Here is a 27,726-nt window from a genome sequence, read left to right on the forward strand (position 1 = left end):
TCTCCAAAGAGGCAACACGGGGGTTGCAGGTCTCACACACTTCCACTTGCACGCACAGGAAAGAAACCCTGCTGCAGGCAGCTACTTTCCATCCAGCCTCTCCACACCTACCCGCTTACGAGCTAAGGATGGAGTTTAAGCCGGGATCCAGAAAACAGCCCTCACAGACCTTTGGGGAAAGCTTGGATCCGAACTCAAGCAGCGTGGCTCCAGCTTCTTCTGTCATAAACCCCACTCTCCCACCTGGGGATTAGGAAAGCAAGCAGTGCAGGTGTTCTCCGAGAAACACGCAACCCGGGCACGCCAGCGCTTTGGAAACCTCAGAGCAGCTCCATTAGTGGCGGCTCCACTGCCGCCCTGCAGCTGGGAGAGCCCTGCGCCGGTTCCCCGCCACGCCGGGGCTGGAAGCTGGCCAGCGAGCCTTCCTCCAGCTGCTTGTTTTTGCCATAAAGAATCCAAAGCCCAAGCCAGCTTTAGTAACGTTTCTCCTCTGCAGAAACACCGTTTCAGCACACTGAAGTTTCCACTTTAAAGAAACTTTTGCCATTTATAGGGGCCAAAGGCATGGGGGAAGCGGACCCTTCTCTTTGGTGCTTGTATAGCGACCCACAGCACCAGGTCCTGGGCTGGACCGTGGCCCTGCAGCACTGGAACAACAACCAGCAGGAGAAACAAGTTCATCGCGGGGACCCTCAGGGCACCAGAGAACCTCAGTGGTGGAAAGTGCCCTACCCCATCCATCTCCAACCTCCACAGCAACAGCATCTCCTTCGGGGCAGCATAGGCACGCCCAAATATTCTAGACTAGGACGAAATCAAGGATTTTCAGCTCGCTCACTCCTCCTTTCCCTGAAGTCACACTGCAGTAGCTTCTCACCAAAGCTGGAAGAGCTCCAGTCACTGCGCTGAGGAAGGAGCAGCCACCAACCACCAGCAAACACCTCCAGCCACACAATGCTGTCACTGGCATGGATTGGTCTATGGCTTGTGTTTCTAGCACAGAAGTTTGGTGTCTCGTCCAGAGATGCTTGTACCAGCCCTTAGAGCAGGACACCATATCCATCCCCACCAGGCTGGCTTTTCCCTCCCCCAGAGTCATCACTCTAAAAGGGCTGGGGGGACCGGAGAACAACCTCTCTGCTGTATGAACGTGCGCTCCACAGGGCAGGGAAAAGAATTTAGCTCATTTCCCTCTCCTTATTTTGGGTACAACCCAACATTCCTCACTAAAGCCAGCTCAAGGGCAGCTTGAGACAAGTGGAAGAGCGTTGGGGTAACAGAAATGGCACGAGCACACCCGAGTTGAGAAGAGCCTCCAGGCGCTAAATATCAGCTTGAGACGTGCTGGCAAAGCCACATAGAAAGGGCACACTGCCTAGCTCAAACTCCTGACGCTTATTCTTTGTTTGTGCAAGCACCTAATTCCCTCCCAGATGTTTGCAAAAGCTCGGGAAGTTGGCACAGTCGCAAGGAGTTGGCCTTTAATTAACCAGAAGTCAAATACAAAAAGGACGTCAGCAACCTGTGAGCTGCACTGCTCCCTCTGACCGGAGCGTACAGCTCTTCTCCGGGTCCGTACGCACCCGTGTCGCTCCATACCAAAGCTCTTTCATGCCAGCATGTAAAAAAGGACTTTGCTGGTGCTGCTTACATTTCTCCTGATGCCCTTTCGACACGCACCATTGAGCAAGCTGAACAGACGCATCTCCCACCCCCCTCAAACCGTAGCTGTAACGTCACGCTCCCCAAGGACGCCGACGTGCCCCGTGTCAGTCAGGTGAAAAGCCACCAACGCAGAAAAGCAGAGGTTGAGACAACACAACCACCGTCTCAGCCACACCAGAAAAGCCGTCCCCAATGTCCCGTTGAGCCCTCGCAGCCGCTGCACAGCACACAAACACGGCTCTGCCTGGATGCCCCTGGGTTTCCGAGTGGGTCCAGCCAGCACAAATCCTCTCCAGCTGCCTCCGAAATGCTGCTGACACCCAGAGCCCCGGGATGCCGACGTGACTCACAGCCGCAGCAGCCCAGGGGGTGCCCCACGGCAGGGATGGAGAGCTGTGGGCCAGTTCTTGCCTGTCACACCGCAGCAGGCAGGTGACACCCACAAGCTGCGCAAAGGGATCCTGTAAAGCTGTCCTCTGCCCTGGCCCCACGTCCCTACACACACGCTCACCCTGAATTAACTTGAGTTTCCATCACGTGTATTTAAAGAGAGGGACAATAGTACCAGAAACGGGCCATGAATATATGTCATCCCTGAACAGAGGTAGTGGATCTCCTACAATTTGTTAAAGAGAGTCCTTTCCCCCTCTTCGTTAGTGTAGAGGTTTTTGCATTGTTCGCCTGGGTTCGGGGCTTCCTGGACGCAGCCTCGCCAGGATGAGCAGCAAGAACCTAACTCCTGCTGCCGCCCTGCAGCGTCCGCTGGCTGTACGGCTGGCCCCGGTGGATCTTCACGTGTTTGGCTAAATGGTCACTGCGGGCAAACTTCTTCTCGCAGGCGGCACACTGGTACGGCTTGACACCGGAGTGGGAGCGCTTGTGACGGGAGAGCTCATCCGACCGGGAGAACCTGCAGGAGAAGGGAAGCATGGTGGATCCAGCCTCCGCTGCTGGACGGGGCAGGGAACACGAGGACCGCAGCACGAAGGAGGCTGAGGTCTGTCTCTGCCACGGCCTCTTGGGGTGACCCAGACAGGTCACTTCTGCTCTGCTCCATCCAACCTACCAGCGAGGCACGGGTACCCCAGGCTGCTGATGGAAGAATGGACAGAAATAAACCCCTCCACGGGGTGATTTAGAGATAGGAAAGAGGAAGAGAATTCACCCATTGAGATCTTAATTTCTTTCCACTGCTCTTAAAGGACACTGTCCACCTACTTCCTTCATTTGTTTCAGCATTGCTGAAACCTTTTGGGACCTGACAGCCCCGAGGCCGGGTGCTGGGATAAATTGCTTTTTGGGGCACCAGCCCAGGCTGGCAGTGGCTAAAGGACACTGTTCACGAGCCTGGGTGAAAAGGCTTTACTATCGCTCCCACATCCAGCCAAGAGCATCGTGGTTGAGAGAAGGCTTGTTCTTCCTGAGAGCACGGGTTCTCCCGGCAAACTCGGAGCATCCCCTTGTTTCTCAGAATGGCAGGAGTTTCCACTGCCAGCCTGGGCTGGACTGGGAGCAGGGGAGAGAGAAGCACCTGTGAGCTGGTTTAAATACCGAGCACAAGGGAGGAAAAGCAAACGCACCCAGCCCGGAGCACAGCAGCAGAGGATTCCACGCCGCAGCAAGTTGACTGCTGTTCTGAGGCTGCAGTAGCCAGGACCACGGGAATACCCAGCGTTCAGACTGTGCCTGTGTAATTCCCACACCTGGAGCAGATCAGCTGAACAGCCTGGAAAGTCCCTTTAACCACATGCCTGTCCCCATTTAACTCCTCCGTACCCTTTCTTCCACCTGGCACACACAGATCCAGACCTGGGGGCACCTGCGGCAAGTTGGTCCCCAGCAGTTTTACGCCACCTCAGAGGTCTCAGCGAGGCCCGGGAGGTGGTGGGACTTCAGCATATCTTGCATGGCCCAGTGTGAGGGGAGTGCTGGAGAGGACTGGACAGGCTTTACTCCTGTTCTGCCTCTAAGGAGCCAACACAGATGGCAGGAGTATTAGGACAGAAGGGTTTTTCCATCTGGCTGAAACATGCCCACGCAAAGAAGCACAAAGCAAGGAGCTTCAGATGTAACCCCAGACTCCCAGCGATAGGATTTCAAGCTCACACCTGGTATGGTAAATACTGCGGCTGCTCACAAAAGGCTCTGCGAAAACAAAATGCGTCCCAAGGCCATCCTCAGGTCTTCCATGCAAACCACTGACTTCTTTTCCAGCTTTATTGTGAGAAGCGAGTTCCAAGGTCTCAGCTCCTCATGGAAAACAGGGCCAGGAGAAATGACAGATATATTGACAGAACCCCAGCCGCAGCTGAGGACATCACTTGACGAGATAACTGCTCCCCTGAGGGGAGGGCAGGGCAGCAAGCGAAGCAGAGCACAGCATCTCGGCAGACAGCCTGCAGGATGCTACCACCATCCCTTTCCTCCTTCCCAGAGGGAGAAGTGATGCTCGTGTTGTTGCCGTTGTCCCCCTCCTCAGTCCCCAGGCTCTGAGCATCAGGTGCAGGGGGGTTCAGCAGTACTGGAAAAGGGGCTGATGTCTCTAAATATGTACTGCGGGTACAGGTGAAACGGAGGGACAATTGCTGACAGCAAAGGGCCAGCAGCTTGGCAAGAGAGACTCCCAAAATTCAGATCTAGTCTCATACCTTCCGGAGTTTCACCGCCCCGAGCCAGAAGCCATAACACACCATCCAGGGAACCAAGGCAGCAAGTGTCTGCCAAAGCATTGCATAAGAAACCAGGAAAGCTCAGTGCTGCCAGCACCAGTTTTCTTTGTGATATGCTTTGAGATCGGCTGATGAAAAGTGCTACGCAAGACCTGAGGACTATCAGCCCTTCTTGCCAAAGGCTGCACTGAGCATCCTGCCCCCAGGGACAGGTACGTGGGACCAGGAAGAGAACACCACAGCCGAAAAATAATCAGAGAAGTGCAGCAGGATTAATAAGCAGTGTTAATTTAGGGAACGCAGATGCGAGAAAATTATAACCACCATCATATGCAGAGCAAACGCACCATGGAGATATGCTACAGGCCCATGGGTGTCTGAGCGATACAAGCAGCCAGGGCAGGCAAACAGCAAGAGAAAGCAAAGGGTTGCTAAACAAACACTGAACAATGCGCTGGCTCCTGAGGAAGCGGTGGGACTCCTATTTCCTGGGACAAATATTAATGGAAAAAGCCATTTTTGTGGCCCCAACTGCAGAAATTGTCCCGAACCAGACAGGGAAAGCTTGCAAAATTACACCATCACTTGGAAAAGCTGCATTGACAGAGGGTGTTTAGGCATCCAGCTCAAGGGCGATTTGGGGGGTTTGGGAGAGTGGCAGCTACGCTTCCCCAGCTGGGGGTTTTCGGCACTTTTGGACTGAGTGAAAACTACCTAAAACCCTCAAAAAACTTTACTCCTCCAGGCCTCCTTCCAGGTCTCACCTATAATGCACTCAGGAGAGAAAACTTGTGATTTTATCCTGGATTTTCACTAGCCAAGAGCTCTCCTGCATCTTGGCAAGTGACGGCAGGCTTTCGGCGGGGACACCCACTCGCCCCGCGGCTCCCACTTACCGCCAGCCACAGTTGGGCCAAGCACAAGTGTAGGGCTTCTCGCCGGTGTGCCGACGAAAGTGAGCCTTGAGGTGGGAACTCTTGGTGTACATCTTGCCGCAGCCCGGATGCGAGCACTTATGGATGCGGACCAGGGAAGGGGGGGCTTTCTGATACTTGGGGGTTGCCTCCACCTCTTGCACGTCCCCTGGCCTCGTGGCGACCGGCAGGGGGGCAATTTTGACATATTTTTGGTCCATGACGGTGACAGAAGGCTGGACCTGAGGGAGAAGGGACAGGTTTTGGCCCTGCACGCTGATAACCAGCTGGGCCACCCTGACGCCACCCGTAGCACTCTGTGCTAGCGGGCTGCCACTGTCCATCTGGAGAGGCTGGATTTGGAGGACAACAGGAATGCTCCCAGCAGCTACTGCCTGGTCACTACCACCAGTTGTCCCTCCAGGCTGCGCAGCGTGTGAGACATCTTCTTGAACCACACTGGAGACAGGCTGTCCCCCAGCGCTACCTAAGCTGATCTCAGATTTGATCTCGACTTTCTCTCCAGCTGGGTGAAGCTCGCTTGCTTCGTCTTTGAGGAACTCGGCCTTCTCCCTTAGGAACTCCTCAATCTCCTCCAGGGTGGGAATGAAGTCCTGGGAGAGGCTGCTGCAGAAGTCGGGCAGCCTGAGGTGAGCCTCGCAGACAGCGAATTGGGGTTTTGTGTCTTCCCCCTTTGCACCAGGCAGGGGGAACGAGGTGCCTTCAGGGTGGTTGGTGCTGCCTGTGAGGAGATGGCCAGAGCCTTCTGGGTGGCCGGACACCCTCTCGCTGCTGTGCCCCCGCGGAAGGGATGGCGGCATGCTGCGTTGCAAGGCACTGGCAGAGCTCTCGAGCAGGGAAGAGCTGGTCAAGGAGGGCAGCAGCTCGTGGCAACTCACAGAGACCATTTGTTGACTCACGTCCTCTCCCCAGACAAAGCTCTTGGCTCGACGGGATCAGAAACCTCTGTAAGAGCTCAGCTGGGGCTCCTGAGGCTGGGGAAGTCTTCGTTCATCTGCAAGGGAACACCACCAAGGTTATTTCCAAATTATTTTTTAAGAATAAACAAGAAAACCTCAACCTTTGAATAAAATGGATTGTGCATTAGAAAGAAAACATCAAAACTAGTCAGTGGCCTTTGTTTTTAAAGAGTCTGTTGCTCCAAAAACACATGCTAACTGTTTTCCTATGCAGGACACCAACAGGCTGTAAAGAGCTAGATTCCCCCCAGAAGCAAACTTCTCCGGGGAGTTTATTAAGGTAAAAATACACAATGAAACACTTCATCCCTCTTCCACCTACGCCAGAGGGCAGGTATGTGCTGCTAGACGGCAGAGAGGACGACTTGCGGCTTACAACTAGGAGTTAACTGAGATCCAGGAGAGGGTCCTGGTTTCTCCACACTGCCAATGTTGGTACAACCGCAACCTGGTGCAGACCCGTGACGGCTGGATTAAAGCTAACTGCTTTGGGAACAGATAACAAGGCAGCTCTGAGAGCGCCTGCTGCCAAACTGCTTGGGGCCCCTGTGAGCCCTCACCAGTGGCCACGCCGCTGCGGTTCCGCTGGTGATCGGCGCCTGAACGAGCGCGTTTAAAGCCAGTTCAGGCAGGTCTGCCCCAGCCCAGTCCCACCTCCAGAGAGCATCGCAGACAGACTGTCTGGGGTCAGCTCACGGGGCCCTCGAGGACACAAACACCGCGTTTCAAACAGGTGAGAAAGATCACAACATCTCCGGGTTAGACCTGTGTGGTCTCCAGAAGGCGGCTGGTCTCCCAGGATTCAGCACATGGAAGCCACAGGCCCTGCTGGGAGCCCAGTGCCGGAGCAGCCACACGCCATCCCTGCCCCTGCCAGAGGACAGCCAGGGGGATGCATCCTGCTCCTGCAACACCCGAACCACCCGAGAAGGCAGGATCTTCTTACTTTTCACCTTCAATGCAGAAAGTGAGCTTCCAAGAGAAAGAAAACCTGTGCCAAAGTCTCTTATGAACCTTTTCCAGAGTAAGTCACTGAGTCCATGAGATTTGTAGAGCTACAAACCAGTCAAGCCAGTCCTTGTTATCAGTGCTCCTCAGGGTCCCGAGAGCTGGGAAAGGGGATTTTTGAGAAGCAGTTTGGATGTGATATAAAGGCTCTTCTCCTTAAGAAGAAATAATCCCCACATCGTTCAAAATCTGCTAAGAGGAAGATGTCACGTTGCTGGGGGCCATTTGCAGCGCTGCCCACAGTCTGTCTCCAGCACAACTCTGCACCAACAAGTCACGATGAGCAGAGGCCATCGCTGCGCACACGTGAGGTAAGAAAGGTGTTTGGGCCAACCTCAACCTTCAGGCTTCAAGTTTTCACCACAACACAAATTCGTGAACCATCGCCTTCAAGGCAGCACCCAATTTCACTCCTTCCTCCACACCAGTTTTATGATCTCTTTCTGATCTCTGCTTCTCTGACTCTCACCTCTTTCTGCAAGCTTCAGAGGCTAGAAGAGCCTTCCCCCTCTGGCTACCAAACACTGCTGTTTACCTCTTCCAGAAAGGCTTAAAACCTGATTTTCCAACAAGGTCTCCTTGCAGAGCAGCTCGGGAAGTCTCCATCCCTCCAGTATGCCCCCAGGACAACCGAATTAAACTATAAACTCCTCAGCTCTGGAGCTGAGTACATATCTTGCAAATTCAGCGTGAACAGTTTTGTTGACCTGACAACAGGAAGAAAAGCACAACCAGAGGGCAGGAAGGTCTGGTGGTTAAGATGCTGGCTTGGGACTAAGGAGATCTGAGCAGGGTCTCCTGCTCTGCTGCAGCCTTCTCATGCAGCCTCGGGGTACTTGCTGGATTGCTCTCCTCATCAGTGTCCCATCTGAGTGGGGGCAATAGTAACGTCCTACCTTGCAGAGCGGTGCTAAGGGGAAATGTGGGACCTGGTGGCATGCTCCATTACTAACAGACTCTGTAGATACCTGTCACAGGTGTCAGCGCCTTCCCAGTCCAAGGCATTTTTGCAAATTACACGTCAACAGTGTCGTCAGCCCAGAGTAGCGACTGCAAGAAAATGGAGACCTGACTTTGGCCTTCGGTGAAGCATACTGCAAGACAAGGTCAACGTCGTTTTCAAGCTTCACTTTGCATTTCCATTCCTATAGTTTTTCAAATCCCTAGGAGCACTCAATTGCTGTATGAAATCAGCAGATGTGCAGCTGGAGCACATAGAGAAAAAGCAATTTGCCCAAGGTCAGCCAACAAGCAAGAGCCGGGAACTCAGCCGAGGGTTACGACTCTCCTCTCGTGACCAAACACCACGAACAAACACCTGTAACTTCTTCAGAGCCGGGACTGACACTCACTGTGTCCGTGCAAAACCTGGACTTTCAGGACAACTCCAACACGCTAAATTAGTCGAACACTTAGAGCCAGCCCCACGTGCAGCTGATCCCTCAGTGACAGGGGGATGCCCCACACGCTGACCCACCAAGGACAACCGAGCGTGGGCAAAGTCTGTCCCCACAGCTGAAGTCTGTCCCCACGGCTGTCCCCAAACCCCACGGCGGGGCACGGAGCCAGGAGCAGGCTGGAAACCCCCCGGGGTCGAGGAGACCCGACCCTGACCCGGTGACCTGCTTCGTCCGCGGGGGGAGGAAAAAAACCCCACCACCACCCCCCCCACCCCGCCGCCCTTGTCCCCGCCGAGCCGCCCCTCCGCGGGTGCGGGCAGCTCCGCGGAGCGCGTCCCTCCCCCGGCACCCCCTTACCCGGCTCCGGTCCATGCTGGCACGGCGGCTCCGCGGCGCGGGGGCGGCTCCCGCCCCGCCCCGCCCCGCCGGGGGCTCGGCTCCGGCCGCCGGCCCCGTTGGCGGCCGGTGCCCGGCACGGCCCCGCACGGCAGCTGCCCGGCCCCGAAACGCCCCCCCAGCCAATGAAACACCCCCCCCGGGCCGCCCGGGGTTGGGGCTGTCCCGGGTCCGCCGCCTCGTCCGACTGCTGGAGCCGGTCCTCGAGGAGATGCCTCGGACCCTGCCGCCGCTTGCCATCGTCTCCTCTCCTTGTTCATTTGCGCTGGAAACCGTCCAGTTTCTCCAGCATTTCAGGGGAAAAAAGTCGAGTCCGAGCAGGTAGCAGCAGTAACGGTTGCTGCCGGCATCCATTTGGATACAGGCTTTCATTTCAGGAGGAACAGTTTTGGCAGTGTCATGGTGTTCAGATGCTGCTGCTGTGATAGGGAGGTGCATGGGGTCTTCTGTCCTCGTCCTGGCTTTACAGGCACCTTGTGGCTTCCTGAGGGAGTCATAGAACAGTTTGGGCTGGAGCCCGTGCAAGGCCGAGTTGAGAATGGCCTTGGGGCTGCCTTTGACGGAGGAAAGTTTTTCACAATGAGAACAATCCGCCACTGGAATAATCTCCCCGGGGAAGTGGTGGATTCCCCATCACTGGTCACTTTGAAGATTCCGCTGGACAGGGTGCTGGGCCATCTTGCCTAGACTGCGCTTTTGCCAAGAAAGGCTGGACCAGATGATCCTTGAGGTCCCTTCCAGCCTGGGATTCGGGGATTCTCTGACTGTCGGCTGAGCCCCACCGGACCACGCAGAGCAGCAGGTTCGCAGGCCGCCTGCCAGCAATCCTCTGCCAGCAGCAGTGGCTTTCCGGGCTCACAGGGTCACTCCGAAATGCCGGGTGTTCCTTATGGCGTGACAGGAGCCACACACCCTGCGACAGAAAAAAGCATGAGAGTAACGAAAATGACAGCGTGCTGCCCATGCACAGAGCAAACACACAGAGAGAGGAACTGTGTTTACCTTGGCGCTCTCAAACCTCTTGTAGGGTTTGATGGTGACAGTGGTTTGGGGTTAAATATTTAAGCAGAAGAACAACTTTGGGGCAAGAAGTGCCCATCTAGGAAAAGGGAGTTTCTCTTGCCCACCACAGCGAGCCCCACAAACCCAAGGAAGTGAGTGCAGAGTTTCTTTCTCTGCTTGGTAAGAAGCATGAGATTTGAGCCTGAACAAGAACTCCTGGACCAGAGCAAGGCTTCAGATTTGGAAAAAAAAAAAAAAAAAAAAAACAACAAAACGAAAGACCCCCCAAAAAACCAATCGAAATAAAAAAACCCCAATGATGAAGGTGCATGGCTATTTGGAAAGGGCCGCCCGCAGCTATTCCCCTGACTCGCTGCTGTACCTCTAGGTGTCACTTACCCCATGTCTCAGCAACACAGTCTTTAATGTACGTGCTGATAATACTTAAATTCCTTGCAGGGACCGGGAAGGTCTTCACTCCTCAGAATCCTCAGGCACTACCTACTGCGATACTGCAGGGTTCAAACACAAATGGCTTTGATTTACACCGTGCCACACAACGACTGGCGACGGCAACAGGGAGCAGTTCTTCCCCTGGGTTTGTACAGCACCTAGCGGAGCGAGCGGGATGTTCACGCCGGGGACCCGCCGCCAACACGCTGCAGCGAGTCACGGGGAACGGCAGGCGGCTCCGCACCGCCTCGTCCGCCCGCTCGGCGGAGGAAGGGGGAGGGAGCGGAGCCGGCCCCTTCCCCGGGGGGTGCTCGGCGGGAGCGCCCTGCGCTCGGGGGTCTCACCGGCGGATCGGGGGTTTGGCCTGGGGAAGGTGCAGCCCCGGGGCTCGGCCCGGAGGTGGGATCGGGGCCCAGACCCCGCTGTGTCCGCAGAGGGCGGGGCTTCCCTTCGCCCCGCCCCGACCCCGCCCCTCCGACCCCGCCCACTGCCCCGCCCTTCACCGCCACGGCGCCCCCCAGCGGCCGTCGGCGCCACCCCGCTCCGTCCGTCCGTCCGTCAGCGACACACACACACAATCGTCCCGTTTAAACACCTTTTATTTCCTCCTTTTCATAAAAATTTATAATAGCCTTCCTCTTAGACCGTATACAAAATATTTACTCTACCGAATAAATAAAACATGAACATCTCGCAGACAGTACGTGATCTCCAAAGAAAAAACAGCATCCACACATCCTTCCTTCCCTAAGCCGGAGATTCAGGAGCCTCACGTTACCAAGACATTCTCCCTGCGCCCCACCTCAGCACCCCTGGCACTCGGAAGGGAAGGCGAGGCACAGCGTGCTCCACCCGGGAGAAGAAAGCACAAGTGCACCCACTGCCTGACACGGGAACGCTGACAGTGACCCCGGCTTGTACCCATAGCTGTAAGTCCTGCAGAAAAATCATGTCCTAGAGAGGTTTCTATGTTCACACAAGTCGTATCAGTAACAGCGTGTAAGGGATGCGCTTACCTTCACTAGAACACGCCTTGTCCCCTGCTGCTCTACACGCGACACACATGAAGCTGGTCCTGGCCACACGCCGGGTTGGCCACAAAGGACATCTCACAAAGAAAGGAGTTTTCTCACCAGATGCTCTGGAAAATGCCTCTCCTGTCAGCCCCAGCGACAGCCTGAGCTAGGAAGAAAGGGGTTTGGTAACAACAGAGCACATGGATGGGGCCATCGCAGTGACAGCAAATGCAATGTCCCTTGCGGGTTTGGGGACGACAGCCCAGCTCAGGACCTACACAGCCAGCTCCTGGCCAGGGCCGGGATCACGCCGGCAGGAGGCTGCCACCATGAAGGGTTATGAAGTGCTTTATGGACAGGACAAGGCCACACCGAGGGGGATGCTCCCCACCATGTCTGGGGCTGAGCCAGTGTCGCACCCCAGTCCCTCACGCTGCTGCAAACCCCTGATTTCCCCCAAACCCCTCTTCCTCCTGCTCCCTCGCCCCGATCTCAACTCATTCTCCTCCAAGACCCCTGCCTTGTTCTCCTTTCTTGTATGCAGAAGCCTTGTCCCCCGCCTGCCCACCACCCACCCAGGACCTGGCTGCACGTGGCGGTTTCCCACTGCCTCCTCTCCCCCTGCCAACAGCCACGCTTCCAGGGAAAACGGCCCAAATCTGTTTGGGCTTGAACTCCCACGGGGGACAGGGTTAGCGAAGACAGAGCTGGGTCTTGGCAAACAACTCCTTCCCGTACCCATCTGCCCACTCTGTCAGCAGCTGGCAGGGGGCCCAGCAGACTTCTCCTGGAGTAATAGGAGGGTAAGACGGAAAGGAGCAATTACTGAATTCGCTGGGTTTCACTCCAGATGGAGAAATGGGAAGAAGAGTGCCAGGGGGAGGGGAGAAATCCAAGAGTCTCTTGGTGGATAATCAAGTAGCTCTTCTCAAACGTGCTGAACTGGCTAAAACAAGAGCAGTGCAGCCAGAGGACAAGTGGATACAGAGCCCCCGGTTCAGACTGGGTCGTGTCTCTCCAGCTGGAAGGGAGGATAAGCTCTGCTATCAACCCAGCCACAGGTCAGACCAAAGCAAGATGACGGGCGCCCGTCTGGGATGCAGAGAGCAAGAGCAGCTGGCTGCAGAGTCACGAGTTCAGTTGCTCAGCGGTCTCTTTTCTGAACATAAATGAAGTCAATGCAGGCACCTCCCCGGAAGCATATGTGAATTATGAGAAAACTGGACAAACCCAGCCTGCCCTCTCCTAGGACCAGTGAGATCAGAGCCAGCTCTCCACATGCAGACGCCAGACTTGCCGAGGAGACCTGGGTGCCAAGTCCAGGACCCAGCGCAGTGAAGGGGGTGGGAGAAGAGGGCACATTTGATCTGTCAGTGAAGGACAGGTCTGAGACCCGACCTGCACTGACTGATCCTACGCCCTCCAGCTCCAGAACCTGCTGCACATGCTCTGAGCCCAAACCTATTCATGTCCACCAGCTACGGCCAGGCTACAGCTGCACTGAAGCCACCTCAGCGGATGGAGGGCAGGTCACTCGGGGAACCTGGCAGACTTGTCTTCTTCTCTTGAGGGACAGATACAAGTGATGGATCAAGAACTGCAGCGTCTCCCTCCTTCATGTTCCAAACCAAAGGGTATTATAAAACAAGGCTGTCTCCCCCCCCAGCCCGTTGCTTTTTCAAGGATCACTTGGATGCCCGTAGTGAAGCATTTAAGGCCTTTATCATCAAACCCGTACACCTGAAGTTTAGTGTGGAAGTACTCCTTAGGCACTTAAACCAAATGGCTCAATTATCAAAAACACTTAGCATCGTAGCAGCCTCCACGTGTGAAGATTCCCATCATTTTACATTAGAAAAAATAAAGGATACTTCAGCAGTCAGGTAGGGACCTGTTTGAAAAATCTTGGGCCGGAGGTTACTGATCACTAGGAGCATTCATCCAAGAAACACTCCACCTTTGGCAATAACATTTTGCCTCAAAGACTTCCTCCTGAAGCCTTGAGTGGACAGACCAGGGTAGGAAGTACAGACAAAAAACTGTTTCTGTAGGTGGTTAAGCAGCTGCCAAATCCATCCCCAAAACAGCTGCATTTCAGCACGCAAACCTTGTTGTGGGAAAGGGAGGCTGGTAGGCATATAATTTGAGAAGAAATAAAATAAAAACAGTCACCCTTTACGGGAAAGAAATGTTTAAAAAACTTAGGAGAAGCCCTCTCAGGACCCGTCTGCAGACAGCAGGGGAGTAACCTGGCTTCCATGCCAAGGAATAGTCTGACAAGACCTTGCAAAAATAGCAACAGATTGCCCTTCAGCAGAGCCTCACCACTGCATCTCACTGCCCACACACCTCCGCAGAAAATTCGTCACGAACACTTTGTTTAGACCAGCCAAAGTTAAGGACTGCTGAACTTCTGCATACTCCCAGCCTGGCCTCCAAACACGCAGTTCATGTTTTGCTCCGTGCACCGCAGGCAGCGTTTGGATCATTTCGAAGTTTAAGTGCTGACTGTGGGCCAGGACCTTGACTCCTACTTGGTGTGCGGGTAGTTTTTGAGTGGTCGAAATCCGCCACAAACAGAATTATTCCACGCGGATGGGGAATGGGACTGGCCAGAGGGACACACAGCGGCAGCCACTCTTCTGCCAGTGGAAGATGACTCACAGCTGGGAGCTCAACAACCTCAACAACGCAGGAGCATTTGGTCCCAGTGCTAGGGGAGCAAGAGGGCCTTTGCCTTTCTCAAACGGGTAATTGTTTACGCTGTGCCTCATTAAGAACCTTGACTCCTGTCTGGAAGTAAAATAAAATAAATTAAAAAAATCCCAAACAAGCGTAACAGTAAAGACATAATCTGGATCAGCAAATGACAGGCACAAACAGCATCAAGAGTTTCTGTCCTGCTCCGCGTCCTGTCCAACACACCAAGAACTAACTAGGCTGTGTAAGCGGCGGCAGGCACGTTTTGTCCTACCTCCCTCCCGTTCACGGTGCTGTTTCCAGCACACTCTGGGTGCGCTGGCAAGGTGGTAACTCAGCCACCGCACCGGGATGCGGGGTGCTCTGCAAGGTGTGCTCCTGCCAGCCGGCAAGCACAGCCCCGAGCCTTTCTGTCTGGAAGGAAGAGCCTGGTCTAGAAGGCTGCTTTGTGCCCACAGCTTTGAGGGAAAACAGACACAGACAGTGACCAACTCCAGGTACCTACTGGAGCAGTGACTGCTGCTGAGTTCAACTAGCCATCAGTGGGTGTCAACTAGCCATCAGTGGATTTCTCCAGCTTCCTCGGGGATGGTACCCTTGTTCTCAGGTAGCCTCCCAGGAGAGCTCTCCCTGTTCTACTTCATTGTCACAGGATGAAAACCCTCCAAGAACAGATTTTCCCTGTGTAGGGCAGCATATTTTAGGGGCCAGGTGCGGAAGAGCCACAACAGCCTAGATCTGTCAGGGGAGAGAGCAGGCAGCAGTTCTGAGCGCTGAGGAGTGAGAGGTCAGAGTTACTGAGAACTGCGTAAGAAAAGCTAAAAACAATTGTTTAAAAAAAAAAAAAAAGTTAAGTCCATTCCATCTGATGCAACTTGGTACATAGGTAAAAGGTAAGTCACCTTTTGGAATTGGTCCTAATGAAACGTTACTTGTTTTTCCAAAACAAGACATAGTAACTTTTCTCCTAAATGGTTTCTCCCAGTCAGAACAGAGGTGGGAAAGGACGAACACGTGCGTGCACATATATGCACCCCCTTTGCTCCGAGGCCAAACCTTAGCCACCCATCTTTTTTTTTTTTCCAAGGAAATCTCCTCCCAGTGTCCTATTTGCAGAAGTATTGCTCAAGAAGTTGAGTAAAACTACAAGAGGCAGCGGAAGAGGATACAGCTATAACTGGAAAACAGGAGAGCCAATGATTTCTTCCTCCCCTCCCCATACCACTGCCTCTCCTGCTCAGTTTAGGTAGAATTACAGAGAAACACGACCCGTTATTAAAGGAAAAGTCCATTTCCTTTCTCTCCCCTGTACAACCCCCTTTGGTGCTGGCTGTGCAGTGCTTTCTTTTGATAAAGGCACCTTTGGAAAGCACTTATGGCCCGAAGCACAATGCCCCGATGCCTCGTATTTACACCTGAGATTAGCCCTGCTGCATCTCTCCTGGCCCCAGCCCACAACTAGCCCCCAGGGCTACAGCAACAGCATGGGGAGAGCAGGTCCCACACGAGGCCTCCCACAAGCGGCCGTGTGAACACACACACATCTCGTTTTGCCACATGCAGGCACCCGCGCGCTGCCCTTGTGCCTTCCACGTCACACTGAATACTTCGCCATGTCACTCTTATCAAAGACAACTTTGGTTGCAAAGTAAATGGCCACCAGGCCAAAGCCGGCAGCTGACACCATGTAGGCAGTCACTGACTGCGTAAACTGGACGATGGACCCCATGAAGAGGGAGGGGACAACCTGAGAGAGGAGGAAAGCACTGTCCAAAATAGCCAGGTCCAGGCAGATGCCTCGTCCGGGAGCCACAGAGTCCGGTTCTCCCACCATCATCATGAGCGAGACGTCGCAGGAGGAGCTGACGCACAGAGCCGAGCCGGCGGCTGGAGGAGAGGAGGAGGAAGAAGAGAAGAGGCTCCCAGCATGTCCATTCTGGTAAGGCAGCTTCTGGCTGGAAAGGAGGCCTTTAGAGAAGGCTGATTTCTTATTCAGTCGAGCTGCATCTTCCTCTTCTTTGCTCTTATATTTATGCAAAAATACCTAGAGGAAAGAAAGAAGGCACGTGAGGAATGAGAAGGCAGAGGTAGGGTGGAGCAAGCGAGGTGGGGGGCAGAGGGGCAAAGCCACTCTGCTTTGTGTGCCTTGGGTCAGGCTGGTAGAGGTGGGGAGCGCCTGCAGTGAGCCTGGCCCACGTGAGACGGCCTCCAGGAGCCAGCCTGGCTTTTCCCGACTGGCACAGGATTCAAAGCAACCCTGACTCACCGGGGGAATCTGGCCAAACGGTGCCTTTGTTATGCTGGAGCTCTGGAGCTCAGCAGAGTGCTGCAGCCCATAGCCAGCCCGGGCTTTGCACTTGGGGACATTTTGAGCTGAGCCCTGGGTTGTCACCTCCTCACTGGGTGCCAAGGGAAGCCGGGCACCAACTGCAGCTCACCCCATCCTGAAATCGGCTGATGCACACCTACAGGAGAGGACTGAAGGGCTGGAGCCCACTTTGGACGTATCAGAGCCAGCGCACTCCAGCGCAAACAGAAGTGTTTATAAAGTAGAAACTCAAAACCTTCCTGCAGAAGAGCCCAAAGGGCAGATGAACAGTTCAGAGCCCTGGATGCATGACCACTTCTTAATATCTGATACTTAAAAGTGACACCAGCGTAGATGACACAGTGCTGGGAACTGAGGAAAGAGCTCTTTTCTCAGCTCTGCAACGGACCGTGCATGCGTGACCTCAACCGAGTTGCTTCATCTGCCTGACCTGAGCCTCCTCATTCAGGCTAGGAAAGGGAGAGGGAAGAAAAATCTTTTTCTCCTCACCCATTTTTTGCCTCGCTTTGTTCAAGCTGTGAGACCTCTGGGGCATGGCTCACTCCAGCAGTATTCACACAGAGTTATTTGGATCAAAAAGCTCTCCACGTTAACGCCAACAACTAATGGGCAGTCACGTGCAGACAGCAAAAATGTTGCAGAGCTCCAGCTTTAAAACTCCAGGGCGTTTGCAATTACGCACGACCACTGGTCTGCACAGGGAAGAGCAGATAACGAGGGACACGTTAATCCATTATCTGCACGGTGAGACTGAACAAACAACGAAAATAAAAAGGCAAAACCAGCACCTGTTTGAGAGCAGAGAGCGCTCTACTCAGCTGCAGGGCTCAGAGGGGCTTGCCTGAACTATCCTTCATTTTGGAGGAGGGACCTGCGGGTGCTGGAGTGCGGGCACTCCGGCTCTCTTGCAGGCCATCGCAAAGCTTTCAGCAGCCCTGGCACCCACCCAGCTACACCCAGCCCTGCCCTGGCGTATGTCAGCACCAGCCAGGCTCCCTTCGTGCCGCCCCGGGCCATGGCTGCAGATCTGTAGCACAAACACTTTCAGATTCAATCGGAGAAGAGAAACCAGATGAGAAGAACTTCACTAAATAGCAATCATCTTCCAAAAGCTTTACCGGGGCTCTGCTCAGCTGCTCGCTGTACCCTTCAGCTCCGCAATTCTGCCCAGGCTCATGAATTTACACTTAAATGCATCAATCCAGGACTGTCACTTATCTTATGTGGAGCTTAAAAATCCTGCCACATGCCTCCTATTGCCATCAGACTTCAAAGTACCTCAAAACCTGGCACAGAAAGGGCATTGTGCGAGCCAAACCAGGATGTCCCCCACAGTTCCAGCCCTTCATATTTGATGCTGACATTCCCCCAAGCCTGCTCAGCTGCCCTGAAGGCCCGTGCCACATTTCTTGGTTTCTATACTGACCCAGGCTATTCAGAGAGACGAGTTCTGTCAAGCGTGTTTGAATACCTAGTGTGGAGAATTAATTTCAATCCAGAGAAAATGACTTACACACATACTCACAGGAACGAGCTTAGTGAGAACCTGCGCTTTAAAACCAAACCTTGTAACACAGGAAACAACCACAGGAGCCACCAGTGCCTCCATCAGCAGCTTCACCTCCCTCTATAGTTGATGGGGAGTGGTGGGAATGAGGAACCCAACTCTCCCTAATCTCATGCAGAAGACCTGAGAGCCCACCATGCATCTCACCTCTACCGAGCTTCCAGGCACTGTTAGGACATGCAGGTCTTTTCCTCCTGTTCTAGACAAGGTTTAGTGGCCATGCGGAGATGAGAGGCCATGCAGGAAAACGGACGGACTTACACAGCCTGCGCAAAGCAAGGAGCTCCAGCGGAGGTGGCCCTGCAGGCTTTCGCCAACGATCCTGCACAGGGTGGAAGCAACAGCCACTTTGGATGCCCCTTCCGCTGATTCGCTTTGGGAGGAGTGTTTAAAGTTAAAAAAAAAGTGGGGGGGGGGGGAAGAGGGAAGAGAGGAAGCAGGAACGAGGGAAGGCGAAAAGAGATGATGACAGATTTCAAAAGTAAGAAAAAAGAAGAGAACAGAAATGGGGAAGAGGGAGAGATTTCTGTAAAAGGCATTTTAGGGACTACTTCTTGTGGGGTCTCCCTGCAGCCTGCTGCAAAGTAGTTGGTAAAGGAAGGAGGAACTTTCAAGTTAGGGCAACAGAGAGACCAAACCCAGCTATACCCCACACCTCATTGTACTAGAGTGTTTCCCTGTCAAGCCTTTGGCAAATATTTGGGCATGTGGCCTTCACATTCCCAGCCCGTGGAGTTTGGTTTTCATTCCATTGATATTATGTCCATGGGAGATCCCAGCCAAACCGAAGCTTTTGCAAAGCAGAACACTCCCTCGTACCCCTATTTTGACAGGGTGCCTGGTGCAAATTGGGATGGGTTGGTCAGAAGTATTTGTTCAATGTGAACATCTGGATGCCTGTGGTAAAAACTCCTACTTATTTTACTGCATAGCGAACCGCCTGCCATTGGGATGAAAGAGCTGCTCTCAAACCACAAATTAATTTTGCATTTGCAGCACAAGAGAAACTCCTATTAATCCAGTGTGCAACTCAGGAACCTCCTAGGACTTCTCCACAAGGATAACATCTGTGGGACAGGATTACTAGCTTTTGTATTGGTGTCAAAAGTTTCACAACGTTTATTCTTCTTGGAGTTAGGGGAATAGGAAGAACCTCAGTTTATGTACAAAAATCGGAAAGCAGGAGCCCTAAGAGCTGAAAATTCTTGAGGTTTTCAGCACCTCACATTGGCAGTGCTGCAGATGTGACTCGGTTGCAGAATGCACACAGGTATAACTAACCTGCATCAGTTTCCCTAAAAATATGCAGAACACAGAGGACCATAGGACATCCCTTTTGATACACCAATCCTAGCTGATTTCTCCCATCTTACCCACTCGCCACTTTTTAAAATTGCATAATACTTGCTGTAAGCAGGGGATGCCTAAGGAAGGGGATGCTAAACTCTCTTATCTCCTCCATTTCAGATGAGTCTTCAGAGAAGACACAGCCCGGAGACAGGAGGCACACGTGGAAAACCTTTGCACAGAGGCACATGTTTCTCTTCCATGGGCTGATCTGACTGTACCAGCCACAAGTGGCAAAAGAGGCTGGCCGAGCTGTCCTCACAGCTAGCCAGCACATTGGCCTCTGGAGCAGATCCCTACCTGTTTTTCATGATGATAGAGTGATGCCAGGGTGTATGGCAGGATCTGGAGTGCAGAGAAGGTGAAGCCCGTCAGAGCAGCTGAGATGGTCACAACGATGACACTGTGGGAAAGGCACATGACGAAGGCAGCCACGGGGAAGAACACCACGCTGGCCAGGTAGACCGCCCGCGTCCCAAACTGCTTCACCATCCGGTCCATGATTGTCGAAAAGAAGATGGATGTGACGCATTGCAGGAAGAGGCCCAAACTACCCATCCGGACACCTGCAGGTAAGCAGAGGTGTGAGAGACACTGCCCTGACTGCACCCAGGCTTCACACAGCCGAACGCCTTTGGGCCTCCTTCCCTCTCCTTCGGTGCCCAACTCAGGACAGTCCATGCAGAGTGTGGCACAGCCGCAACCACCTGGCTGGGTCAGGAAGCAGAACAGCATCACCTAACATAGTCCCTGTCTGCAGCTCCCACCCTCCCTCCACCAGCAGCGAGTACTTCCTACTGCGCTCCCAGGCACCCCGGTCTAACTAAAGGGGCAATGGGAGATAGGAATCCAAATGCCACTCTTGTCTTTCGAAGTCGTTGGCACCTTTCTACTCGTGATCCAGGATCTGTCACCTGCTCATGAACCAGGATCTGTTGTTATCTGATGCCAAAACCAGCAACAGAACAAAAGGAATTGTGCTTAAGCCAAGGTAAAGTACACAACATCCACTAAACGACTGCAGTATCCGGTAGCAATCCGGACCTTACCCTTTGCAAAGATCTATCAGATTTCAGGGAATTAAAACCATTAACTCTTTGAAGCAAGGATCATTACTCAACACATGTTTCTATGACAGCTAGCACAATGGAGTCCTGACCTGCTGGAAGCTATACAGTGCAAGTGTTAAACAATAATTAAGCTCCCTCTAAGTTAAATAGACATTCAGCACAAAGAGGCAGTGTACTGCAGAGCTCACGGAAGCAGTGAGTGGAAAACTCCGAGGGAAAGATATACAGCTGCAGGAGGAGGGCCAGGAAGGTGCCTCCAAGAATAAAATACTTAGATTAGTGAGAGGAAAAGAAGGGCTGGGCAGCAAGTCAAGGCTCTGGCACAGCACAGCAGGCAAAACAGGACAACAAGCAACAACAGTAAGCAGGTAACATGCGGCAGTGAGCAGCATCCCGTGATGCGGACGCGACAGCTACTGACTGCAGTGGTAGCACTACCAGAAAGCACTGGAGAGAGGGGTGAAAACTGGGGAAACTGCTCGAGGGCTCCCCAGATACAGATGTGAGATGAGAATCTCACAGTAGCACAAAAGGAAGATGCAGCAAAGCCCACCTCACCGCTTCTGAGCACGTCCCGGCTTTCCAACCCCTGCCCTCCAAGAGACGTGGAGCACCATCACCCCTCAATAAAAAAGAGGGAATAGCAGTAAAAGGACCCGGCAGCAGCAACCACAGCCCGCAGACAGAGCCGGATACGTCCTGTTCGGCATGTAACCTGCCAGACTGTTCTGCCACTTAACAATTCAGCCCCAGGCCAGAGCTGCGCTGCCAGATCTAGTCCTATGCTGGGTAGCTCAGAGGACAAAGAGGTGTTTCCCTATTTGGTCCACTGTGCAACGCTCCGGGGGCCATGGAGGAATGTTTTGTCCTGACTCACCTGTAGAAAGTCTAGTTTCCTGTAATGTTTTTTTGCATTACTAGCAAAGCTGAGCCCATTCCTAGCTCCCACTAAGCACTCCTATCCTAGGGAATGGGTGCTGCAGCCTTAGAGTGGCTGGTTCACTTCTCACCTTCATCGTAGTGGCGTCTGGCATCCGTGCCTGGCTTGGCTCTGGGGACGCCATGGTACAGTCCTTCCCCAACAAAGTCTGTGTAGAACAGCATGAAAGTCATGAGTGCCATCCAGCTGCAGAGCTCAGCCACGAACAGACGCCGGATGACCTTGGGGATGCGGCAGTAGAGGCTGTGAAGCCGTGGCACCAACGTGCAGAGGTTTCTCAGGGCCTGCATCACATGCCTGGCCTGCAGGAGACAGGAGCTCCGGGAGAGCTGGCAAGAGCAGCAGGCAGGAGGTGAGGGCTTAGGAGGAGCATCCTTCAGTGTGGGGCCATCCAGGACATCTGCCTGGGTGGCTGCCTCCTCTGTCACAAAGAGCGTGGCCAGCACACAGCCGAGGAAAATGACGGCAAGGAGGCTGAAGAGGCAGGTCTCCTGCCCTCCCAGGTACGGGGCCAGAAAGCTGCCACCCCAGTCAATGGCTGGAAGCAGGTAGCCAATGCAGCCCCCCAAGCTGATCATGAAGGCGTACATGGAGAAGGCCTGGCGGCAGTTGTCTGGCTCCTGGAAGAGGTCTGAGAGCAGGGCTTCCAGCGGAGTGAAGCAGACCTGGCCGCAGAAATCCAGCAACCCGATGCCCAGGATGAGGAAGGCAATCTCCAGCGGGCGAGTGTTGAGGGCAAACAGGCTGGCCAGGCTGCTGGCATGTGGGATAACGAAGAGGCTCAGCAGGACTCCCAGGCACAGCATCCAGATGAAAGGTCGCCTTCGGCCATAGCTGCTGTGCCAGTGGTCACTGGCGGATCCAATTAGCGGGACAAAAACCAAGCCAAGGACAGGTCCTATCCCTGGAAAAGAGAAAGAAGTGGTGTTAGGCAGCCAGATCTGTAGGACACTGGTCTGTATGCATTGTAAAAAAAGCCTGGGATGTTTCAAGAAATCAGTAAGCTCCACTGGGTCACAGCCCCCTCCTCCAAACACAAGGCTGCTCTTGATGTAACAGCAGCCCTGCCACCACCCTGCAGAGACAAGCCTCCATGCCCTTATTTGCCCCTGCCCTCCAGACTCGAAGGGGAAACAAGCACCTCAAAGACGACAAAAAAAACCTGCCTACCTAAAACCATGGTCATGAACTTCTCCTCCACGCCCACTTCCAGCAGCAGCGGGGGCACGTAGGTTATCCCTGCTGCCAGGCAGACCTCCAGGCCGAACGTCAGGGAGTTGACCAGCAGGAGCTGGGTCTTGCGGTTGTGGAAGAGCATGCTGACCCAGGCTCTCTGCGCCATGCTGCCCCGACACCCCTTACTGACAGAGGGCTGTGTCGCTCCAGCTGCGGCACTCCCAGGGATGCCCCAAAGGCAAGGTTTGGAGCTTCCCTTCCTGGTCTGCTGGACAGATGCTGCCTCCCATTTTTAGCAATGGTGAATGAAGGGTCTTTTCCTCTTCCTCGTCTTGCAAGATGTGGCCCCAGCAATGTCGGGGCTGGGCGTGGGCAGGCAGGGATCCTGCTCCAGGCTTCTCCTTCTGCTCACATGCTGTGGTCTGCGAGAAGAGAGAGCTTGTTAGACACAGCGGGGTCCAGGGCAGGGGAAAAGGCTAAAACCAGGTATCACACAGACACATCATCACTGAGAGAGACAGTCCCCATCCCCACAGGCTTGCAGGCAGGGGAGGAAGATGAGAGGACATCTGGGAGAGCGGCAGGGTTAAAAGACACGAATTACATTGGTGCCAGGTTTCTCTCCAAGGGCTTGTGACAGGTGAGACAGGCACTTGTCAGACACGGTTTGGGAAAATCCAATCCCGCCTTCGGGCTAAGGGAGGTCTAATGACCTCTCCGTGTCCTGTCCAGCCCCATCCTCTCCCGTTGTAGCAGAGAGACAAAGGATTTAGGGTCCCCTCTCCCAGTGAAATCAATTAAGAGTCCCCTTCAAGGAGCAGGGCTGCAGGCACTCGCCTGCAGTCACACAGGGTCATCTCCAGAGACCCTGGTCATTAGACGCCACTGCCTAATGACCGGGGCATCCTCCGCACTGCCCCGCAGGCTCCCGGGGAAGCAGTTTCACCCAAATCCTGCCTCCAGCCCCTGAGACGGGGCACAGAGAACAGATGGTGCCTCTGTGGAGTTTCACAAACAAACCTGACCCACTTTAGCCTCATCTAACAGTGAACGGCAATTACCTTACTCATTAGTCTGAGTCATTTATTTGCCCTGTAACATGCTCCCTCTCTCCAGCTTTCTTCAGAGGGGAGAGGCCACCAGATCAGGACAGGGGCTAAGCAGCTAAAGCAAGAGTAAGCAGATGTCTCTTAGTAACCTGTTATGAGCCTGCCACTATGTCAGTCTACAATCACAAGAAATCCTGCAAAGTTATCAGCATCGAGTCCACCAAACTGCTGTTTCACTAAAAGCACCTGGGGAAGAAAGTCTGTAGGTATGCTGCGAAAGGTAGAATGGGTTAGCAAGTCATTAAGCTCCTGCACAGACACTGATTTAGGAGTAAAACAAATTGCTGCCTAATTCTCAGGATTCATACGCTCCAACTTCTCACCCTAAATGAGCCACTATCGAGTTTCTCTCTGGGGACAAGGCATAACAGGTCCTGCTGGCCTGAATGTGCTTCATGACCCATTTCTGGACTGTGCACTGCACTCCCAGTGTGCACGGACGCTTCTGCCTCCTGTCCCACCGCAGCACAGCCCCCAAGTGCTTTGGGTCCTTTGGGATGAAGGAGGCTGAGCAGAATGTGAGACACGCAGGCGGAGGAGTTTATCTCCAATTGCTCCCTCCCTGACTGCAGGGAAGCCGTAACCGCGTACCTGCCTGCCTGCACACCCTCTCCCTGCCAGGGCAGCTAGCTGGGACACACTTTCCTTACTTCGCTGCAGAGAGTGAACCATCAAGAGACATGAATTTTGCAGCCTGGTCCCCCTCTAAATTCTTTGCCTCGATTACAGGGAAGAGGAAAAGACTCCTACAGGGAACATCTCCAGGCCAACACTCGCCTCCCTCCCCAGCCCGCTGAGGCAACCAGTGCTGGAGGCCACGGCTGGTGGAGCAGGTCAGACCTCGCAGGGCTGGAAGGGCTGCGGGATGCAGGAGGAGCTGCTGAACCAGCAGCGCTGGCCCTCAGCCTTGCCATGGCTACACTGGGCAGAGGCAAACCTCCACGTTACCACCAGACATGGTGCAAATTAATGTTCCCTGACTTCACAGAGCACGTGCATTTGACCTCCATCACTGCACAAGTGCTGGTAGACAGGTACAGTTGGGACAGTTTCTGTGTTCTCCCTTTTCTCTTTCTTCCCCTCTTGCCATCAGCCAAGTAACCCACACAGAGATGACGGGGTGAAGCTGGAGGTGTGGGATGAGGTTTTTGCAAAACGCAAGCATCGCTCCCCGCCTCTCGTTGGAGGAGAGGCACCACTCCTGAGCCGAGGAGCTGACGGGCTGCCAATTACACACAGTAAGTACAGATTATTTTCCTTCCAAGATCCCTCACCTTCCCCCTCCACACTCACTTAGACCTCAACTGTCACAAAAGATATCTCCTTTTAACAACTCTGAACATTTAAATGACTTGCCCAAGGTCAAATAGCAAGCTAACGGCAGAGGGGGAACAGTAACAGTTTTCCTTTAATCACTAGAGGAGGCTTCAAAGGAATACTCAGAGGCCCCAGATACGCTCAGCATTACTTCAGACGCACTCTATCTGCAAGGAAGCGATTGGGGGCAGCAACCACCTTTCTTAGATGTGGGCTAGACACAGGATGTCTCAGCCTTGTTCGTTTGTGATGGGTGCCCAGCTGGCTGACAGCCTTGGGATAGGAATTTAAGCTGCAGCCCTACAGCTCCAGCAGCACAAGCCCGGGTGCTGTTAGCTAGAGGAAGCACATTCACAAGCCAAAATTAACCGAGCCACTCTCGCTCTGAGCTAGAACTGGAAAGGAGATGTAATGTCCACCGTCCAATGTAGTCCAGGGTCTGGAGGGCTTACAGAGGGGGACTAATCCCAAGGTAAACCCCAGACATTAAGTAAAAGATGTCCCACACACACACACAGAGAAAAAAAAATTGTTTTCTTCTCTTTTATAGCACTTGGGAGGAAGCAGGAATCTGTCCATCTCCCCGACTACCTGAGAATTTCAGTTTTGAGGCAGAGGCGCTGAATTTCTTATCAGTAGGTAAGAAAAGACCCGTCTCTTCCCCCCTCCACACCCTCAGAGGGCTTTAACAAAAAAAAACAAAACAAAAAAATCCCAGTATTCCCAGAAGCAATACCCATGCACAGCCAGAGATGAGAAGTTGTCAATAGCAAACAAGTTGTAGATACAGTTGCAACAGATTATGAACCCTTTTCTGTTTAAATTGCATTTTACCCCAATACTCATCAACTGCTTTTTTTATGTTGTTCACAGAATACAGAGACACAGATTGGTTTAGCTGGGAAGAAATGCCAGTGCAGCCTAGGAGAATCAGCAGAAGCGCTGATCTGCAAGGACAGGGGCAGAGGGATGGAGAAGGTTGGGGAGGCTCACAGCAGCGGGGCTGAAAGGAAGCCAGAAGCCAGGACTCACCTCCTCCACGCAGCGAGAGAGGAGATCCGGGTACACGGCTTCAGGAAAAGCTACTGAAGTGGTTTGCAGGCAAGCAGAGGTGGAACCGAGCTGCAGGTACACAGGCGGGTTTGGTTACAGGGCCCTCCCTGCCTCCTGATAACACGGCGTTATTATTATCAGTGCATTATTGGCACCAGAACCGCGCCAGGGCCCCTGGCACAAAGCAAACACGGGCTGCAGGCACCGGCCCCGCGCTGTTCACAGGGGGCCGAGCCACCGCTGCCCCAAACCAGCCCAGAAGCCCTGGGCTCACACCTGAACTTCGCCCAAAGCCCTGTCCTGGTGTTAACATTTGTCACCTTCCCTTGCTGATCCGCTGGCACTTCAAAATAGCCAGCAGAGAGAGATTTAGTACATGGGATTTTTATTTTCTTTTAAAAGACAAGCAGATGCTCCCTTGCAGCTTTGCAGTTAATAATCTGTCTCTCAATAACAGTCCCAGCACCAAGACCAAACACTTCATTTAAACTGCTAATCTTTTCTAGGACAATTTATCTGGCAGACTACACAGGAGGACTGGTTTGAGTCTGGCGCTCTATAACTTTGTCCCGAGCTGGAAGGAGTCAGTTAGGCAAACCATCTCCTAGCTGAGAGACCCTGGTCTCCCAGCAGCAGTTACACATCCCACCCAAGTGGGCTGGTTACCGCCTGTCCAGCCCAGTGAGACCCAGCATCTTGTGATGGGAAGACCTTTTAGGGTGGCTGGTCCAAAAAGCTGCACGACAGCAGGCAATTCTTGCCCTCTGGCCTCAGTTTCCCCAAACTTCTACAATAGGGACACAGCGTTTCTCCTTCCCCAGGGAACACAGTGCCAAGCACCTTGACCAGGATAACAGCCAGCCTCCCCAAAAGGGGGGATACCAGCCCTTCTGTGTAAGGTTTCCTGCACTCGGAAGCAGAAGGGAGCCACGTGTGGGGCTTTTCCACAGCTGCTCACTGAGCTGTCGTGCCATGGGGACATCATCTGTTGTTAAGTGCTAAGGCTCTTCCCCTGCCCTTCCCCTCCCCCCGCAAGAAGAAGCAAAGCATCTTTAAATCCAGGGCTTCCCTTTGACTTTTAAGCTTGCAAACCAAGCTTTTCCTTTCCTTTCTCTTCAGAGAAACAACAGATCAACTCCGAGAGGCTGGTTCACCTGGCAGCCAGGTAGGAGGGCGGGTCCTGGGGGCAGGAGCAAAGCAGCACACGCTGCCGGACAAAGGCAAGGAGAGGAGAGGGCCCTCTGTCACCCACCTGCACCCAGGAGCCTTTCCAGCAATGGCAACCAAAGCAGAAAGGATTGTACCTCCTGCAGTCCCGGAGTCTGCTGCCTGCTCCCTCCCCTCCTGCTGGAGCACCCAGGACAGGGAGGAAGGCAGGCAGTCCCTGCGGAGAGCAACCCATCCAGCAGCACCAGCGGGGAGAAGGAGCAGGGGTGAAGCCAGGGAAAGCGGCTTCCGAGAGTCCATTTCTCCAAAGGCAGCAGGGCAGCAGATTGGACTCACACGTTTCCCCGACTCAGAGCTTGTTCTCTGTTCACACGCTACAGATAAAGTTTTGACAAAACTCCCCGTGCTCGGCGCGGTACGGAGACGCAGCAAGGCCCTGCTTGAGGAA

The 27,726-nt window shown here is 53.7% G+C and overlaps 2 protein-coding genes across 21 annotated transcripts in view; both read right to left on the reverse strand.

Moving 5' to 3' along the window:
- Nucleotides 1-1,459: 1,459 nt before the first annotated feature.
- Nucleotides 1,460-10,580, reverse strand: LOC141733734 (Krueppel-like factor 15). Of its 3 annotated transcripts, XM_074564520.1 has the most exons (4): nt 10,434-10,580; nt 8,994-9,945; nt 5,231-6,263; nt 1,460-2,575 (listed from the first exon to the last, which is right to left on the reverse strand). In XM_074564520.1, the coding sequence occupies exons 3-4, from the start codon at nt 6,154-6,156 to the stop codon at nt 2,398-2,400; spliced, it is 1,104 nt and encodes a 367-aa protein (XP_074420621.1). In that variant the 5' UTR covers nt 6,157-6,263; nt 8,994-9,945; nt 10,434-10,580; the 3' UTR covers nt 1,460-2,397. The 3 variants fall into 3 exon arrangements, with proteins under 3 accessions (XP_074420621.1, XP_074420623.1, XP_074420622.1); XM_074564522.1 differs by lacking the exons at nt 8,994-9,945; nt 10,434-10,580 and adding an exon at nt 8,205-8,371; XM_074564521.1 differs by lacking the exons at nt 8,994-9,945; nt 10,434-10,580 and having other exon boundaries at nt 5,231-6,628.
- A 488-nt stretch (nt 10,581-11,068) lies between these two features.
- SLC45A3 (solute carrier family 45 member 3) overlaps nt 11,069-27,726 on the reverse strand; it is a 36,552-nt gene continuing 19,894 nt past the window's right edge. For 9 of the 18 annotated variants that reach the window (XM_074564417.1, XM_074564414.1, XM_074564408.1 and 6 more), the window contains 6 exons: nt 22,627-23,054; nt 21,527-22,360; nt 19,747-20,012; nt 15,951-16,247; nt 11,504-11,669; nt 11,069-11,423 (listed from right to left, as the gene is read on the reverse strand). In XM_074564417.1, the coding sequence (XP_074420518.1) occupies nt 11,257-11,423; nt 11,504-11,669; nt 15,951-16,247; nt 19,747-20,012; nt 21,527-22,360; nt 22,627-22,798 (1,902 nt within the window). In that variant the 5' untranslated portion in view covers nt 22,799-23,054 and the 3' untranslated portion in view covers nt 11,069-11,256. Of the gene's footprint in view, nt 11,424-11,473; nt 16,248-18,360; nt 18,473-19,746; nt 20,013-21,526; nt 22,361-22,626; nt 23,055-26,090; nt 26,226-27,726 lie in introns of those variants that run through there. The other 9 variants (XM_074564421.1, XM_074564420.1, XM_074564422.1 and 6 more) reach the window with 6 other exon arrangements.

Source organism: Larus michahellis, chromosome 21, assembly GCF_964199755.1.
Source record: "Larus michahellis chromosome 21, bLarMic1.1, whole genome shotgun sequence".
Taxonomy (NCBI): domain Eukaryota; kingdom Metazoa; phylum Chordata; class Aves; order Charadriiformes; family Laridae; genus Larus; species Larus michahellis.

Coding starts and splice junctions, on each gene's coding strand:
- LOC141733734 (XM_074564520.1), bottom strand. CDS start 6,156: ATGGTCTCTGTGAGTTGCCACGAGCTGCTGCCCTCCTTGACCAGCTCT. Junction 2,576..5,230: donor TGGCCCAACTGTGGCTGGCG/GTAAGTGGGAGC, acceptor CTTCTCCTGCAG/GTTCTCCCGGTCGGATGAGC.